Source organism: Lutra lutra, chromosome 8 (assembly GCF_902655055.1).
Source record: "Lutra lutra chromosome 8, mLutLut1.2, whole genome shotgun sequence".
NCBI classification, from domain to species: Eukaryota; Metazoa; Chordata; class Mammalia; order Carnivora; family Mustelidae; genus Lutra; species Lutra lutra.
In genome coordinates this window covers 58158983-58178931 of record NC_062285.1, presented here as the reverse complement: position 1 = coordinate 58178931, position 19949 = coordinate 58158983, and the positions used below count along the sequence as shown (strand labels likewise).

The 19949-nt window shown below is 42.2% G+C and overlaps 1 protein-coding gene across 6 annotated transcripts in view; it reads right to left on the bottom strand.

Annotated features, from left to right (window-relative positions):
- Window positions 1–19949, bottom strand: part of LIMA1 (LIM domain and actin binding 1) — a 94335-nt gene that overhangs the window by 26990 nt on the left and 47396 nt on the right. For all 6 annotated transcript variants that reach the window (XM_047740872.1, XM_047740874.1, XM_047740875.1 and 3 more), the window contains exon 4: window positions 10852–11316. In XM_047740872.1, the coding sequence (XP_047596828.1) occupies window positions 10852–11316 (465 nt within the window). The remainder of the gene's footprint in view (window positions 1–10851; window positions 11317–19949) is intronic.

The window sequence follows — 19949 nt, the reverse complement described above, 5'->3', positions numbered from 1 at the left end:
CCTGAACCAAATGCAGAGGCTTAACTGACTGAGCCACCCAGGTGCCCCTTTGACATTTCTTTTCAATATTTTTGTTGTTGTTGTTAACTTTTCAAAATGTTTTATTGTAATGAAACCAGCTAAAAACCTGTTAGTGTTGGCTTGAAAGTAAACAGAAGGGACGCCTGGGTGGCTCAGTTGGTTAAGCTGCTGCCTTAGGCTCAGGTCATGATCCGAGGGTCTTGGGATCGAGTCCCGCATCAGGCTCCTTGCTTGAGGGAGCCTGCTTCTCTCTCCACCTCTACCTGCTTTTTCTCTCTCTCTCTCTGACAAATAAATAAATAAATAAATAAAAAGAAAGTAAACAGAAAAGAGATGACTGGTCTCCAGCTGGTATATCAAGAACAGCCACTTAGAGCAACAGTGAGAAATATCAGAATTGCGTGATCAGCATCTCTATACCCAGACCCATTACTACCTTACCACGAAAGATGAAAGAATTACTCAGTTACTAATTAAGGGTAAATAAAATTTAATTTACACTGGTATGGCATCATTACCAGAAATGATCTGCTAGAGAGAGGCCAGTCAAAATAACACTGAGAACAGTGAACTTACATTTTGAAATTATAGAAGTAGTTTATAAATCATGGATGAATATAATAAATCAGCAAAAAAAAATTACTTTTAGTAGGACATATGAGAAAGATGGCATTGATAGAAAAAAACAAAGATAATTCTTATGTTTATTTAACAAAACCAGTTACTGTATCCATATTTAAAGCTCTAGCAATGTATCTATTGGAGGTCTAATTTTGGGTCAATATAAGATATGCTGATAAGCAAACTAAAGATATACTCCCCCCCTACATTAAGATGACTATATTAGGGGTGCCTGGGTGGTTCAGTTTGTTGAGCATCTGACTTTGGTTTAGGTCGTGATCTCGGAGTCCTGGTATGGAGCACACCTAGGGCTCCCTGCTCAGCAGGGAGTCTGCTTTTCCCTCTGCCCCTCCCCACTCTCCACCCTTGCTTGTGCTCACCTTTCTCTCAAAAGAAACACCCTACAGTGATATTGACAGTTATTCAAGTCCCTTTCCTCCTTAAGTCCATCTGAAAACTATGGCTTAAAAGTATGCAATTAGGGACGCCTGGGTGGCTCAGTTGGTTAAGCGGCTGCCTTCGGCTCAGGTCCTGATCCCAGCGTCTTGGGATTGAGTCCCACATCCGGCTCCTTGCTCAGCGGGGAGCCTGCTTCTCCCTCTGCCTCTGCCTACCTCTCTGTCTGCCTGTGCTCATGCTCTCTCTCTCTCTCTAACAAATAAATAAATAAAATCTTAAAAAAAAAGTATGCAATTAATAGCAATTATGAACATCCTCAGGATTTTATTCTTCTTGGAATATAATTTCTTCTTTATTTTTTTTAAGATTTTATTTATTTATTTGACAGAGATCACAAGTAGGCAGAGAGACAGGCAGAGAGAGAGGAAGGGAAGCAGGATCCCTGCCTAGCAGGGAGGCCCGATGCAGGGCTCGATCCCAGGACCCTGGGACCATGACCCGAGCCGAAGGCAGAGGCCTTAACCCACTGGGCCACCCAGGCGCCCCTTGGAATGTAATTTCAAATAACTTACTTAAGCCATTAAAGACACAGAAGAAAAATGTTACTAAGATAACATTAAGTGGGTAAGAGAACACATGTAGTTGTTAACCAAGAAAGGAGAAAATAAAATGTCATGGATAATTTTATAACAATGTAGATTCCCTACAGACACCTACCCATTCTTCAAGAAGGGAAATAAAAATTGTTTCCTTGATGTAGATTACAGATTGGTTGGCTATGGACAAAATATCTAATGAACACAGATCAGACTTCAGCTTGGTTGCCTTCCTTTCTCAAGGGCTTACTCCAGGACACCAGCATGTACACACTGTTCTGTATGAGTTACAGAAAACTAAACCAAATACCAAATGTCACTTCCAGGAAATTATATGAAGAAAATCACAAAAATTTTGGACTGTTTGAAGAAGATGGTTTTACTCTCATATCAACAAGTGCGGATTTTGTTGGTGTTTTGGTGCTAGCCACTCATACAATGAGTCTGGTGATAAGAGAACAGAAATTCTTTTTTTTTTAAAGATTTATTTATTTATTTGACAGAGAGAGAGATCACAAGTAGGCAGAGAGGCAGGTGGGGGGGTGGGAAGCAGGCTTCCTGCCGAGCTTAATCCCAGGACTCTGAGATCATGACCTGAGCCCAGAAGGCAGAGGCCCAACCCCCTAAGCCACCCAGGTGCCCCGAGGAACAGAAATTCTAAGGGAAGTTTAAGGGCTTAGGACTCCAAAGTGAAAAAAGTAGCAAACAAGTGAAAAGGGGGCTGGGACAAGGGAAACTTCCATTTTTATTTTAGATACTTCTATTTTAGCTGAATGTACTGTTTTGCCTTTGTAGTGTAAGACAAGTTAACACAATTAAAATATGACTAACTGGTAGCATTAAAATATATCATGAATAATGGGGGGAAAAGGAGAAAGAAAAAATGTCTAAATATTTTAATTCTTTTCACTTATGGACAAACATCATTATTTCCTCATTGTGACTTCCCATCCATGGTTAGTCTCCAAAGAATGAGCAAATGAGTGAGATTATGTGTTTTAGGAATAGTGATTTTTGGTGAGGAGGTACTCTCTCCTCTCCTCTCCTTTCTTCCTTTATCAAACTTCTCTCCTAGAAAATGGAAATATTTCATGGAAGAAGTATTCCACATCTGTATGAAAGTATCAACAGATATTCACGGTTTAGTCTTATTTTCTTGCATTACACCTAAGTGGTTCGATCTTGACCAAAGCAGAAGATAATAATTTAAATAGGTGATGAAGGCAGAAATAGGTCACCCAAATATTTGGTCTTTCCTATCCAAGGATTGTGTGAACCAAATATATTAGGAACCAAACAGAAAGAAGTAATACTGAATGAACCTGTCACATGCTCCTTACGTGCTCCTGGTCATTCCAGAGCATAGAAGAAGAGGTACTTAATTTTTTTTTTAATAACCACATCCTGGTTTCTTTCTTTCTTTTTTTTTTTTTAAGATTTTATTTATTTATTTGACAGGGATCACAAGTAGGCAGAGACACAGGCAGAGAGAGAGAGAGAGAGGAGGAAGCAGGCTCCCCGCTGAGCAGAGAGCCGGAGGCAGGGCTCAATCCCAGGACCCTGGGATCATGACCTGCGCTGAAGGCAGAGGCTTGAACCCACTGAACCACCCAGGTACCCCCACATCCTGGTTTCCAAAGATTATGGATTCAAATCTCAACATGAGGATACCCAAATGTTGGTTATGGCTACTTAATCAGCTATCTTTTTCATAAAAGGATGTCCAGAATAGTTATCTCAGCTATCTAAAATCCAGATCAACATATACATGAAGTTAGAATTGCTAGACCACCTCAGTATAAGCCACTGGGCTTGGGGGGGGTTCTTCTTCCTAGTAATGATGGTAGGTTATTATTAATCCACCCACTGCTCATTTGCTCTTAGGAATTAGAGCCATCACGTCAACTAAACTATCTGACCTGAATGATGTATCCATTCACTAAAAGTAGAGAATAAGTAAGGAAGAACACTTAATCAGTTCTTACTACTTATAAGCTGTCTGAACTCTAAGCTTTGTTTCTTCCTTTTATTAAGTAAGCACTAAGAGCTAAGTCATTGTACTAACCATTGGGGAAGAAAAACATCATTACTTTTTTGAAAGAAATTACAGACTTTGGAAGTATACAAATTTTTAAAGAAGATTTTATTTTTTTTTAATATTTTATTTTACTTTATTATTTTTTTATATTTTTATTTTTATTTATTTGACAGAAATCACAAGTAGGCAGACAGGCAGGCAGAGAGAGGGGAGGGGGAGAAGCAGGCTCCCTGCTGAGCAGAGAGCCCAATGTGAGGCTCGATCCCAGGACCCTGGGATCATGACCTGAGCTGAAGGCAGAGGCCTTAACCCACTGAGCCACCCAGGCGCCCCAAGAAGATTTTTTTTTTTTTGCCTTTTTATTTTTTATTTTTTTAAAGATTTTATTTATTTATTTGACAGATCACAAGCAGGCAGAGAGGCAGGCAGAGAGAGGAGGAAGCAGGCTCCCTGCTGAGCAGAGAGCCCAATGTGGGGCTCGATCCCAGGACTCTGAGATCATGACCTGAGCCGAAGGCAGCGGCTTAACCCACTGAGCCACCCAGGTGCCCCAGAAGATTTTATTTTTTAGAGATAGAGGAGAGGTAGTGGAGGGAAGGAAGAGCAGGGTGGGAGGGAAAAGTAGAAACCCCCTCCCATCTCAGTGCAGAGGTCAATAGGGGGCTCAATCCCACCACCCTGAGATCATGACCTGAGCTGAAAACAAGTCAGACGCTTAACTGACTGAGCCACCCAGGTGCCCCAGGAATATACAAATTTACACATGATTATTAAGGAAAGCAGATATAAATGCCCAAACAGAAGTAAAAAGAAAATTCTATAGGTATAGAAGGGTTAATTTATCTGAGAGAAACCAAGGTAAGTCTCCCAGTTTTTTGTTGTTTTTGTTTTTGTTTTTTTTTTAAGATTTTATTTATTTATTTGACAGAGATCACAAGTAGGCAGAGAAGCAGACAGAGAGGAGGAAGCAGGCTCCCTGCTGAGCAGAGAGCCCGATTAGATTAGGGGCTCCATCCCAGGACTCTGGGATTATGACCTGAGCCGAAGGCAGAGGCTTTAACCCACTGAGCCACCCAGGTGCCCCAAGGTCTCCCAGTTTTGACTGACCTTGAGGAGAAAGATTTCAGAAGGCAGTAATGGGGGCTAGGCATGACTGATTTAGAGAGCGAGGAGTGATCCAGGGTTTAAGTGTAAGACTGGCTCTGAGACTGAAAGATAGGTTGAACTCAGACTGTGGAAGACCTAAATATTGAATATGGGTTAATTTTGAGTATTCAGATTTTTAAAAAGGTTTATTTATTTATGTATTTGAGAGAGAGAGAGAGAGAGAGAGAGAGAATGAGTGGGAGGGGCAGAGGGAGAGAGGATCTTATGCAGACTCTGCACTGAGTGTGGAACCCTACATGGGGCTCGATCTCATGATCCTGAGATCATGACCCAAACAGAAATCAAGAGTCAGATGCACTTAACCGACTGCCTGGGTGGTACCCCGGGTCATCAAAAGTTTCTGATTGACGGGCACCTGGGTGGCTCAGTGGGTTAAGCCTCTGCCTTCGGCTCAGGTCATGATCCCAGGGTCCTGGGATCGAGCCCCACATCGGGCTCTCTGCTCTGCAGGGAGCCTGCTTCCTCCTCTCTCTCTCTCTGCCTGCCTCTCTGCCTACTTGTGATCTTTGTCTGTCAAATAAATAAATAAAATCTTTAAAAAAAAAAAGTTTCTGATTGAGGGAGTAAAGTACAATTCTATTTAGAAAAATAAATAGCAAGAGTGTAGAGGATGCAGCGGAAGAAAGAGAAGAAGCTGATAGGGAAGGTCATAGCAATACTATGATACCAGATAGAATGGCCCATATTTGAGAGATGTGTGGAGGGTAGCCTTATTTATGGATTTATTTACCTAATGGTTTTATTTATTTATTTGAGAGACAAAGAGAACACAAGTGGGGGAAAAAGGGGGAAGCAGACTCCCTGCTGAGTGGGGAGCCTAATGTGGGGATTCGATCCCAGGACCCGAACTGAAGGCAGATGCCCAACTGACTGAGCCACCCAGGCACCCCAAGGGTAGGCTTATTTAGATGGCTTAGTAAGTGACTGATTGGGAAGAGGAGGCAGGCAGAAGGGAGAACTGATTTCAAGTTTTAAGGACAAAGAGATTTGGTGCATGGTAATGCATGAAGGAACACCGGGGTAAAGCAGGTTTTTTTGGAAAGACAATGGATTCTTTTTTAGCCTTCTTGAATGTGACTGCTTAAGGGATATTCATTCAAGGAGAGCTGTTGATTTGGCAGGCAACCAGAAATATGAGGCTGAAGCTTGGGTTAAGAACTGAGGATTAGAATCTAGTTTGGGGATTCACCTCTTGGAGTCATGGAAAGAGATGAGATTTCACAAGGAGAGAGAAAAAAAACAGGAGGGCAGAGATCAGGAAGGAAAGTGGACAAGAACAGAACCATCTCAGGCAAAAGGGAGCAAGAGAGACTAAGAAAAGTGGAACTCAAGCCAATTAACTTTGTCTCCTGTAAATAACTGAGAAAAAGATTTAGGAGGACACAACATTAGAACATTATTTCCAGGGGCGCCTGGGTGGCTCAGTGGGTTGAGCCGCTGCCTTCGGCTCAGGTCATGATCCCAGGTCCTGGGTTCGGGCCCCGCATCGGGCTTTCTGCTCGGCGGGGAGCCTGCTTCCTCCTCTCTCTCTGCCTGCCTCTCTGCCTACTTGTGATTTCTCTCTGTCAAATAAATAAATAAAATCTAAAAAAAAAAAAAAAAAAAGAACATTATTTCCATTATCTATGTGTTCCCTGACCCTGCCCAGCTAGTTAGTTGAGATTCAGTCCAGTTCTCTAAAATTTAATTACGGAACCAAAGATTCACACAATTTGTACCTACCGTATTTACTTGTCTCATGGAGGTACTCATTTGTTAGCTTTGAGGTATACATTCTTTCTTGCAGACTCTTACTCCTAAAGAGACTTCTAGGGTCCCTACCATATTTCTCAGAGCTTCCTTTCAAAGAGCCAATTATGTAACTTACCGATTAAAGCCTTATCCATATTAAAGCTGAAATTATGTTAACAATAACCATAACATAGTTTCAAACTAATGAGTTATTCCTTAGGCTAAAGTAGACAAAACTTCTTTTTAAACATTTTTTGAAAATATTAGACAATACTTTTTAAAGCAAACTACCCATGGGTCTAACATGGATAAGGATGCTTATTTAGAAACAGCTATAAAACCAAGGGCAGCTCTCTTTTATTAAGAAGTCCATTAAGTGAAATTGGCCCCTCGCCCCTGGAAGCCCGAAGCGGGAGGATGAACGGCGTCTCCATCCCATCCCCACCTTCGCACGGCGGCAACACCCAGCCTGACTCATGGAGTCATGGAGGCCAGCGGGCCGGATGCTGTTGCCTCTTTTAAAACCCACCGACAGGGGACACCTGGGTGGCTCAGTTGGTTGGACGACTGCCTTCGGCTCAGGTCATGATCCCGGGGTCCCGGGATCAAGTCCCACATCGGGCTCCCAGCTCCATGGGGAGTCTGCTTCTCCCTCTGACCTTCTCCTCCCTCATGCTCTCTCTCACTGTCTCGCTCTCAAATAAATAAATAAAATCTTTAAAAAAAAAAAATAAAAAAAATAAAACCCACCGACAGGCCCAGTCGTGGAGAAACAGCCCCATGGCATCAAAATTATCCAGAAGTGCTCTCCCCACTGCGACACGTAGGAAGAATGTGTATGCAGCAGTGTTATGGCAACAAACTAATGAAAACAGACAAAATTCAACAGAAAAAGTATGTTTTGGAGCTGCCCTCCCAGAAGAAAGACTTAATGACTTTCGTGATGAACAGATCGGACAGTTGCAGGAGCTAATGCAAGAAGCCACTAAACCCGGTAGACAATTCAGTATGACTGAACCCAGGAAACCAAAATGTTAGACTATACAACAGAGCTCAACGAGTATTTTAAGTTGCACTACTGGTTAATTACCCCAAAGATACAGATGGAGTGAAAAGAAGGGCCATCTGTACCCCAGTGTTCATAGCGGCAGTGGCCACAGTCATCAAACTGTGGAAAGAACCAAGATGCCCTTCACCGGACGAATGGATAAGGAAGATGTGGTCCATATACACTATGGAGTATCATGCCTCCATCAGAAAGGATGAATACCCAACTTTTGTAGCAACATGGATGGGACTGGAAGAGATTATGCTGAGTGAAATAAGTCAAGCAGAGAGAGTCAATTATCAGATGGTTTCACTTACTTGTGGAGCATAAGGAATAATGTGGAGAGTATTGGGAGATGGAGAGAAGTGAGTTGGGGAAAATCAGAGGGGGAGACAAACCATGAGAGACTGTGGACTCTGAGAAACAAACTGAGGGTTTTGGAAAGGAAGGGAATGGGGGGATGGGTGAGCCTTGTGGGGGTATTAAAGAGAGCAGGTATTGCATGGAACACTGGGTGTGGTGCATAAACAATGAATCTTGGAACACTGAAAAAAAAATTAAAGAAAAAATAACTATTTTAAGTTCAGAAGCCCTTATTTTAACTCCCCTGGTTTTTTTTACACTTTATTTCTTAAGCTTTTAGGCTTTAAGAATGCCTGGTATTAATGAAATATTTTATTTGGGGACGTTATTAATGCTGTCTGTAATATATAGATTAATATGAGTAGTAGACAAGACTTCATATTATTGAAGTAATACTACTTGCTGGATAGGATTTGATTTTTGGACTAAACAAAGTGACTCTTTCTTGGAAAAGTTGTGGAATTTTGCCAGAAGTTTTTTTTTTTTTTTTTAAAGATTCTATTTATTTATTTGACAGAGGGAGATCACGGGTGGACAGAGAGTTAGGCAGAGAGAGAGGGAGGCAGGCTCCCCGCTGAGCGGAGAGCCCGATGTGGAGCTCGATCCCAGGACCCCGAGATCACGACCCGAGCCGAAGGCAGCGGCCCAAACCACTGATCCACCCAGGCGCCCCCAGAAGTTTTTTTATATATAAATTTAATGCTGTTCTTGTTCAAGCATTATTTGCCTCATGGTTTTAGCTTCAACAGGTAAGTATATTGTGATAATAACAGATGTGGAATTCTAACAAGGTTGTTATTTACATGCATTGTCAACCTGAAAGTTTCATCATTTCTACTTTAATAATGTATGATTATTTTTGTAAACAGCCCTTCTCCCTGATTATTCAGATACAATGAAAGATTAAAAAGAAGCTTTAAGATTCGGTATCATACATTGTATAACCCATCATATAAATGATAGTGTAATGTATTTACAGTGTTTATCAATAACAGATGACCCATTAAATTATATAGAGATATAAAACAAAACAAAACAAAACAAAAAAAAAAAAAGAAGAAGTCCATTAAGTGACAAATGACTATTTAATCAGGAAGTTTTAAAGGGCACCTAAGAAAGCCCAGGTCAATCTTAGACACTCTCCCTCCACGGCCCCATCTTCCTATACCTATACCTTAACAATCAAGCTACCTGCTCTGTGCTATTAGAGATCTAGAAGGATCTTTCTTTACATGGAGTCTTTCTCTACTCTGACCAGCCAAAAAGTGATAGGCTTGTTCTGACCCATCTCTCACCAGACATTTATGAGAAAAAAGTCTCTCACCAGATCCTTACACATAATCAGCATTTTTGTTCGCTGCAATCCCAGTCATTTCCTACCTTAGGCCAGTTTCGACACGCACCAGGCTTTTGCACTGAATCGACATTGTGTGTTCTGGCATGACATCAGCCGTCCTGCCCCTAACAGGGTCTCTGAGGAGGAGGCTTACAATGGTGCTTTGAGTCACAACAAAACCCCTTCCTCTCTATTTAGGAGTTCTGACATTTTTTCCCTTCCACTTAAAATTCTTCTTCCTATTTAAATTTAAAAAAATTTTTTTTTTTTATTAAGACCATAAAGGAGAAAGAGGGAGTTGGCAGGCCTAGAGGACTAAAAATTGAGAGGGATGAGAGTTTTAAGGAAAGTCATAAAACCACTTTGTGGCTCCATCTTTTGCCAACTGGTTTTAATGTTAAAATAGAGCTAAAACTCATGCACAGGAAAGGGTTCTAGGTTTGCAAACCTTTAAAAATTCTTACTATATCCTCGAAGTAGACAATCCTTTAAACACCCAAGAACTTTCCTAGGCAGGAAAGCTACAGGCACTGTAAGTCACGGGAAGAGATAAACTAAGTCACGTCAAACGAAACCGAAGACTAGAGGATGAGTTACCGAGTTTTTTGTCTCAGAAAGCAGGTCTTATACATTACTTCACACATGTAGGGATTTGGGCCAAATATTTAGCTTAAAAAATTTCAGCTTTCCGATCTAGATGGAATCTAGAGAAAATGAGGGCTTTGCTTCCTGTCAGATCTGTTTATTTCATTATAATGACTGTTGTAACAAACCATCCCCATGTACAAAGCCAGATATGCAGGAAAGTATGAGAAAACTGGAAAAATTTACCAGTTCTGCAGCCCCTGGATTGTGTTATAAGTCACCCGCATATGTAACTCATTTTCTAGTTAAGTAATTCCCTCTGGGTACCCCGTCTGCAATCCACATGAAGGATCAAATTTCATTAGCAGTTGTAGGAAAATGCAACCCTGTGCATTTGCAAGTCAAAACTCCTGAAGGCTACAGCTAGTCTGGCTATCCTCATTGATTTTTCCTGGGAGAGGATTTTAGCTGATAGAAAACATTTGTTGGGAAGCACAGATGAGGAAGTTGAGAAGAGAAGGAGGCAGCTAGCAAAGAGACAACTGAGCCTCAGTCTTAATATTAAACTCTGGCCTTAACACTCAGCCTGCAGCTGTGTCCACGCGGAGAGATATTCAGCAGTAATTCCACCCCCCAAAGCTACAAATGACAAAAGGCACAGGAAGACAAATTAAAAGGGCACGCGTACAAAAACACAAAATCCAATCGGCATCAAACTCTTTGTTTCTAGATATTAACCTCAATCCCAGGGTGTAAGTTTCACTTGAAATTGCGTCAAAGATGGGCAAACCTTAGCATCTATAATATTCGAGACTTTTCGTTAATTCATTTAATTCTGAATCAAAAGACATACTGGCCACCACTCGAACTGTCTAGATCAGAAAAACAGCTTTGTTTAAATCACGTGAATTGGCTTTCTCAAGCCTGCCACTGGCCCAGTCCTTACCTTGGTTGGAGCTGGTTCACCCTTCTCAAACATCATCTTAAGTCTGTTCAGCGGAACATTGTATTTCTCTATTTTGTTTGAGGCTTCTGTGTTTTCACTGATTTCAGGTTTTCCTACTTCATGCCTGGATTCTCCTAGACAATTTTCCATTTTTTTACTTTCCTTCGAGTGGTCTTTAAGACGCTCACTGGCCTCAGTGCAGGGATACAGACACTGAGTAAGGGCTTCAGGAGGAGATCCGAGTCTAGGTCTGGGGTGGGCTCTTCCTTCCTGGTCAGCTTCGGCCTCAGAGGCAGAGCTTCTAGACAAGTCACCCGCAGGACCGCCGCCTCCGTGTCTGACCTCGGCGCTGCCGTTCCGCAGGGCGTCTGTGTGAGACTCTGTGCCCTGGGCTGGGTTCTCCCACTTCTTCTTTAACACAGTCAGGATTCCCCTCCTGCAGTGCTGGGGGAGACTTTCAGTGTTCTAGAAGAACAAGAAGTCAGTGCCAGTTACAACTTGCCTGGTGAAACATTCAAACATGTTCTTTGTAAAATGAAAGTTAGAACTCTAAGCAGCTTCTGGTCCACTGGCGTTTCAGACAGCTGTGAACAGTCACAGCCCTGCCACATGGAGAAAGCATCCAGCCCGGGAGACGGGAGACGGAGAGGGGAAGAGAGAAAAAGTCAAGAGCTGAAGCAGGAAGTGATAAAACAGGATAGCCTTATAAGGACAAAATGAGAAGAAAGGAGAGCCCAGATCTAATGATAGTTACATGGGAAACAAGGGATTTTTATCCAAAGATTAATAAGGAAAACAAGAAAGAGGAAGCAAAATACTGGACACTTTAAACCCCGCAGATATACATTAATACAAGTTCATCATTACATGTCACAAAATTACATGGGGAATCCTGCTGGGGTTTTCTTTCTTTTAAATATGACAAAGGCGCAGTATAGTATCATCAAGGATTGAAAGTATTGATAGAAATTGAGAGAACTCACCAGACTTTTACATGTATTTGCATAAATGGTATTTCATCATATCTGACATAATCTACATGCATAGAACAAATTTTATTTTTACATAAGAACCTAATCCTCTTTTTTCCCCCTCTGCTCTTCTCTTCATGTCTGTCCATGTGTAAATTCTTGGTTGTCAGAAAATTTACTATTTCACAGATCCTCTGGTGGACAAATATCCAGGCTGCATATGAAAACACTACCACCCACTTTCTGGATTGAAAGACATACACTTACGCATCTGAGAGAGGTCACTTTCACCTGGGTCAAAATGGAATTAATTGATACACGTAGGATTGCAAACAACCTGGAAACTGCCAGGGCTGTTCCACGATAACAGAGGAAACATGCTTGACGAAGTAAAATTCAATGTCCCATACTCTGAAAGCGTTCCTATAAATAAACAGAGCAGCACCACCTCCCAATAAGCCACGAACTCCAGTACCTTCGTGCCCTCCCTGTGGTCTGTGACTCACCGGTCTTTCAGCTAAGAAAGAAAGGACAAACCACCTAGGACTGAAAGACTTCCGGGAATTAAACAGGATTAGCAGCTATATTGGGAATTAAATCTCTCACCCTATTATTCTCCTGAAGACACTGCAGGAGCTGCTTCATCAAATAGTACCCAGGTCTGAAAAAAAAACTTACAGAGGGCAACTGCTTGATTTTAGTGTTTAAATCTTCACTGACAAGACGATTCACTGGTGGAAGAATGAATGGATTGGAAATACATAAAGTGTGAAGAGTCTTCTTGTTGGAAAAGAATTAAACTGGATGCTGGTGCTGCCTTATCGCCTATAGCATGCTTTGCTGGATGTTACCTCCTGCCACACAATGGATGAGTCATCTGGGTCTCCATCTGCACCTGCCGTGCCCATGTCCAGCCCGAACAGGAGCCCTGCCACTCTAAGTGGCATTTTGCCTTGGTAACTAGACTCTACTTTTCTCAGCAATCGTGTGATCCAAGTATATTTACTGACATGGAAAGATGCTCATAAGATACTTTTGAGTGGAAAAAAGCAAATTTTAAGACCACAGGGATGCCTGGGTGGCTCTGTTGGTTAAGCATCTGTCTTCAGCTCAGGTCATCATCCCAGGGTCCCAGGATCAAGTCCTGAGTTGGACTCCCTGCTCAGCAGGTGTCTGTTTCTCTCTCTGCCTGCTGCTCCCCCTGCTTGTGCTCTTTCTCTCTCTGACAAATAAATAAAATCTTAAAAAAAATTTTTTTAAGACCACATAATCCTATTTTATAATACAAATGTATATTTATAAGCATAGAAAAGTAGTCTGCAAGAAAAGACATCAGAATGTTAACAGATGTGGATTATGGGCATCTGTATTCATTATGTAACACAAATGAATACAAAATAAAACTATACATCATCTTCCTATCTCAAAAATCGACAGAATATTAGAACGTTTTTGATGTTACTATAAGCAGCTCAAAAATGACCACTTCTACTTTACTTGGGATGACCAGGAAGAGAGGGATCTGTGGAACAGGGTACAGGCAGTGTCCCTAAAAGGGCCTGGGTGGAGGACATCCCTTGGGGGCATTGTAACAAGGAGTGAGTGTGCTCTTTTATTAAAAGGAGTTCTTAAGGGTACACATTCAGAAGTCTTTAAGTGGGGACAAAAGAGGCTGTGCAGTCTGACAGCATGAAAGGCCCCACACCCTGAAATCCCTTCTGGTAGGCAATGCCAGGATGCCGGTCTTTAGGACCCGAGGAGAGCAAAAACGGGGAAGAAGCAGTGACTCCAGTCCTTCTGGGGAAGGAAAAGAAGCAAGAAGGTACAGAATAAAAGCAATAGCTGACAGCAGTCCGGATTGCACAATGGCAAGAGTGTTGTATTGAGATGGCCTGGGTTACCACTGGAGAAGGGATTATAACCCACTTCCACGTGTGTTACTAGTCTATTCCAGCCCCACCCAGACAAGTGACCTTGGGCAAGTTTAATTTCTGGAACCTACCGTACTGGGCTATTGTGGAGAACAGATGTGTCTATATTAAAGCATGTAGTGTAGTATTGGACATAAATAGGTGCCCAGTAAGTGGTGATGCAATTAAGATTAAGTGGGTGGTCCTCCCTACTCCTCCAGCCACACCTCATAATGATCAACCACAGTATCCAGTCGACTCCCAAGTCCGGTACTTGGATTACAGTCTCTTACTGTTCTTTCTATTCACTATCTAGTCTCCACTGTTCCAGAGTGGGGGTGTGGGGCACACAGTAAGGCGAAATTCCAGTTGGTTTTAACTTTTCCCCAAATATTTTCCTAGAAGAGGCAGTGGGAAGCCATGGAGGCTGCAAGTTTTCAAGGATCCTACGGGTTGCTACATGACAACAGCCTCCTCTCTCAAGTGTGACATCCAGCACGCTGTTCATTCTACCCAGCAAGGCTGGGAACCTTGGCAGATTTGCCTCTGGACCATAACTGGCTTCCTAAATCCAGATTAGATACAACCTGGAAATGCAACACAATGCGTTTTCTGCTGGAGCATTTGACTTGGAATTGGGATGTGTCCCAGCACTGCCTATCTGAGATGTATGACTGTGAGTAAGTCCTCTCCTCTCTTTGGGTCTCTGTTATTCCACCATTCAAATGAAGAGTCTGGGTCAAATGAACTTTAGTGCTGAAATCTTGCCAGGGGTAGCTTCATCTTAAAAGCTGTTGGGTAGAAGACTCCAGTGCAGCTGCAAACACAGACTACCGGGACGTGCAGCCCCCAAGGAAGGGAAGAAATTCTTAAGCTGAGAGCTTCTCAGAAAAGTGGTAGCCAGTCATTATGGAGATGAGTGCCCAAATTGTACAGATTTCAAGAAGCGGCATATTACATGTTTGAAAGGAACCTGAAAATATAACTGATGGCAGTATTAATGGTCTGTGTTTGTGTTTCCTAGATGTAAGTGGAAGAGGAAGAAAAAGGGAAAAGTAAATTTCTGGAAAACTAGACTATCATGTAATCTGATCCCACTGTCTACTGAAGGAATAAATGTACCCACTTGCTTCTGAATGTTTCTCTAACTTGCTTTCCATGGCAGAATATAAGTATTTCATCTGGTCAGTCACTTCTATAAATGTATATGGATATTTCTCCCTGTTCTTCAGGAGAAAATTCAGGCTTCTGGTGGATCTTAAAAGCAACCCTCTGTAATTAGTGGAAAAACTGGTGCATCTGAATCAATTCCATAGTTTAGTTAACAGCATTGCATTAGTTAATTTCTTAGTTTCAATAAATGTTTGAGAGTTATGCAAGATGTTAACATTAGGGGGAGGTAGGTGGAGATATATGGGAACTCTTTGTACTATCTTAAGAACTCTACTGTAAATCTGAAAATATTTTAAAACAAAAAGTTTGCTTAAAAAAAAAGTAACGCTTCCTCAACTTTCTATGTTCTTCTAGTGACTGCTCTCTCTTGCATTTTTAAAGTTAAGGATTTTTTTTTTTTTTTAAAGAATGTCTTTTTTTTTTTTTTAAGATTTTTTATTTATTTATTTGACAGAGAGAGATCACAAGCAGGCAGAGAGGCAGGCAGAGAGAGAGGAGGAAGCAGGTTCTCCACTGAGCAGAGAGCCCGATGCGGGGCTCGATCCCAGGACCCTGAGATCATGACCTGAGCCGAAGGCAGCGGCTTAACCCGCTGAGCCACCCAGGCGCCCCAAAGTTAAGGATTTTGAAAGCACTGTCTGTATTTGCTGTTTGCACTTGCGTGCTCTCCGCTCCTGCTCCCTCTACCACCCAAACACTTCTGAAGTAGCTCCAGTCAAGATTACCCATAACCTCTTTAACATTTTCATTTTATTATCTTATTTTTAACTTACTATTTTCTCAACTACGAAAGTAGTAAGAGGGTGCCTGGTTGGCTCAATCCGTTAATCATCCAACTCCTGATTTTGGTTCCGGGCCATGATCTCAAGGTTGTGGGATTGAGCCCAGAGTCAGGCCCTGCGATGGACATGGAGCCTCCTTCAAATTCTCTCTCTCCTGTTCCCTCTGCCCTTCACCACGCCCCCCTCTCCCCACCTAGTCACTCTCAGTCTGAAAGAAAATAAAGTAATAAAAAAACTTACTGGGGGGGAAGGAAAGTCACAATCAATATAGGAATGTATACATGCCTTGGATATGTACTCTAATTTTCCTTATTTGACTTCCCTACCCTTTCCCATCAAGATACCCATTGCCAACAGTGTGGCACATATGCTCTCAACCCCCCCTTTCTATATACTATACATATTTTTTAGATATTATAAATATATATATTTATATGGGAAGATATCAAAAAGCACATTATGTGTTTAAAAGCAAGATACAGAACAGGAGAGTATGGTTACTGTACTATCACCACCAGTGTATGAGCATTCTTATTTCCTCACATACTGAATATTATCTGATAAAAAAAAAATCTGCCAACTGTTTAGATTACAACTTACATCTCATGATTACTTTAATTTACATTTTTTATTATTAGTGAGACTAAGCATTTTTTCTTCTTTTAAGATTTTAGTTATTTGACAGAGATCACAAGTAGGCAGAGAGGCAGGTGGTGGGGTTGGGGCAGGCAGTCTCTCTGCTCAGCAGAGAGCCCGATGCGGGGCTTGATCCCAGGACCCTGGGATCATGACCTGAGTCGAAGGCAGAGACTTAACCTACTGAGCCACCCAGGCGCCCCTAAGCATTTTTTCATATGTTTATTTTTTCTTCCTTAATTATCTGTTTACATCACTGCCAAATGCAATGGACACTTCTGCTTTATTTTATTTGATCTTTCTATAACATTTGACATTACTGACCACTCCCCCTTTTAATAACCCCTTCCTTTCATGGTTACTGTGAGATACCCTCCCTTTTTTTTTTCTGGATTTCTTCCCATTTCTCTGGCCACTCCTCAGTCTTCTTTACAGGTTTCTCTTCCTCTGTTCCCTTTCCTCCCCCAACCCACCACTTGCTGGGATCCCTGAAGGTTCCATCTTCGGTCCTCTTTTCTCACTTACCTATTCCCTGTAGATGATGTCATCTACCTTCCGGTTTTACCCACCAGTTGCCTATTGATGACTCATACCCTATAACTCTAGCCAGATATCTCCTTACCTGGAATTCCACCAGGGAATTCTATAGGCATCTTAAACTCATCCTTGTCTAAGCCTGAAGTCTCCTTTCTCCTCTCTTTACCCCTCACCCTTTGATCTGTTTCTTTTCCTGAGTCCTCCATCTTGGTGAATGTGACAATTATCTTTTCAAATGCCAAATGTGCCTGTCCTCATGTCTCCATGCTGTGCATGTGTCACTTCCTCTGCCACTTCTTTGCCCCTTGTGCTTAGTTAATGCCTATCTGTCCCTTGGGTTTAGTCAGGCACCAATTCTGGGAAGTCTTTCTCACATGGCATAGTCCAGGTTATGAGTTCCTCCTAAATTCTCCCCCAGCACCATGAGTATTTCTCTAACATGGTACTAATTGCGCTGGGATTATAAACTCTATTTTCCCAACTAGACAGTCCCTTGAAGGCAAGGACTGCATCTTATTCCTCTTTGTGTCTTCAGCATCTGGCACCTACGAGATGCCCCATAAATGTTTGTCTACTCTCACAGAAATCTATCTGTACTGTCTAGAACCTACTCCAGTCAGGCCTTTATCCCATCACTCCCAAAGAGCACAAGGTGACCAATGACCTTCGTGTTGCCAAATCTAATGGTCAGTTCCCAGCTCCTCTGTGTGTCTGCTAATAACTCTCCTTTAAGAAGCCTTTTCTTGGGGCACCTGGGTGGCTCAGTGGGTTAGGCCGCTGCCTTCGGCTCAGGTCATGATCTCAGGGTCCTGGGATCGAGTCCCATGTCGGGCTCTCTGCTCAGCAGGGAGCCTGCTTCTCTCTCTCTCTCTCTCTCTCTGCCTGCCTCTCTACTTGTGATCTCTCTCTGTCAAATCAATAAATAAAATCTTAAAAAAAAAAAAAAAGAAGCCTTTTCTTCACCTGGCTTCTGGCACCCTTTCTCTAGTTTCTACTGCTGTTTCACCAGTTGCTCCTGCCCCATCTCTTTTGCTATTTCCTCCTCATCTCTCTAACTTTCAAACATCAAGGTACTCCTGAGCTCCATCTTCAGACCTCTTCTCTTCTGTCTACATTCACTCCCTAAGTGATCTCATATATCTCATGTCTTTAAATACCACTGATCCTTTGATACATACACATCTTATCTTCAGCCTTCATCTCTTTCGGTTGCAGATTTATATATACAAGTTCTTACATAACATCTCTACTTGGATGTCTTTAAGGCATTTCCTATTTAACAATCCCCAAACTGAGCTGCTACCATCTTCCCTTCTCTAAACCTGCTTTTACTACAGTCTTCTCCATTTCTATTAATAATATTTTTCCAGGTGTTTGAGCCCAAGCCACTGTTGCCATGCATGATCCTTCTCTTTCTCTTTCAGTATAAATCCTGACTACTTGTTATTATCTATAGAGCTACCACTCCAGTTCAATGTTATCCTCTCTTGCCTAAATCACTGAAATTGTCTTATAATTTGTCTCCATGCTTCTGCCAATATTCCTATAGTCTCTTTCTCCTTTTTTTTTTTTTTAAATCTTAATTATTTATTTGTCAGAGAGTGAGAGAGCACAGCAGGGGGAGTAGCAGGCAGAGGGAGAGGGAGAAGCAGGCTCCCCACTAAGCAAGGTGTCTGGTGCAGGACGATCCTAGGACCCTGGGATCATGACCTGAGCTGAAGGCAGATGCTTAACTGACTGAGCCACCCAGGCGTCCCTCCTCTTTTTAAATTTAAGTCAGATCAAATCACTCCTTCGCATACAAACCCTCCAAAGGCCCCATGTGATCAGAGTTAAAGCCCAGGTCTTTATAGTGGCTCTCTAAGACTCATTTTCCTACTCCTCAAACACATTGAGAATGTTCCTGCCTCAGGGCATTTGCATATATTCTTACTGCCACCCGGATCATTCTTCTCCCTGGTTCATATCCTCAGATCTCTGCTCCAATGTCCCCTCATCAGAGGCTTTCCTGAACCAGCCTACATTCTATCCCTCTTACCTGCTTTGCGTTGTTTCTTAGCACTAATCACCACAATTTCTTTATTGTTCATCTCTCCCACTATCATGTAAAACTCCATGATGGCTGTCATGTGGTCTGCATGCATGCCTAAAACAGTGCTTGGCATGTTGTAGGTGATTTGTGAATACTTGCTAAATGAATAAATGAAAGGGAAGAAGGAAGGAGGAAAGGAGGAAGAGGAAAAATAACAGGCAGGAGAGAGGAGGAGGAAAGAAAAGAAACCAACAGTTGAGTGAAATGATGGTAGCTTTTGCTTACAGTGCACCAGAGGGATCCAATTTTTAACTATAGGAAAATTAAGCCAAAGTCGTGGTCAGCATTACCCCCTTAGAGAGAACAAATTGACAGGGGCACGTTACGTACTAATTTAAATAGGTTGGATACTAAAAACTGCCAGGAGGATATTTTTGCAATGCCAGTCAAATTAAAGAATTCTTACCCAAATATGTGAGGTTTTTCCCTCATAAGACTAAACCAAGTAAGATTTCAAAAGAAATACATGCTCCAGCCCAGCTGGAGGCTAGCCAGCAGGGAGAGCACAGAATGGTTACAAGCAGAGAGCTTGTTCTGAGGTTTTTGCCTTTGATGGATCCTGCAGCTGAGAAATTTGCTAACTAGAGTGGGTCAAGAAGTGTGCTTTAAACAAAGAACCCAGAGGACGACAACAGCTGCACAGCTGCTACCATTTAAATGCAGAAATATAGAAATTCTGGTGGTGTGATTTGTAACAAGGGCTGAAGCCGAGGGACCCTGTATTCTAATGTGAGCAGAAGTAGTAAGCCATTTTCCTAACCTCAGGCAAAGCACTTGGTCTTCTATCTTTCACTCAACTCAGGAAAGAAAAAAAAAGGGTTCAAAAGGAGAACTTCAGTGGAAGAATAAGATTCCCTGCACCCAAGCCACATTCTCCCATTAAGTGGCACATGTTCAGACCAGCTGGCCTCAGGCCCCGCTCAGCTGACGTGGAGCCCAAGCCCCACAGAGGATGCAGGTGGCTCGGCCACCCAGGCTCCATTCGGGAAGCTCCACA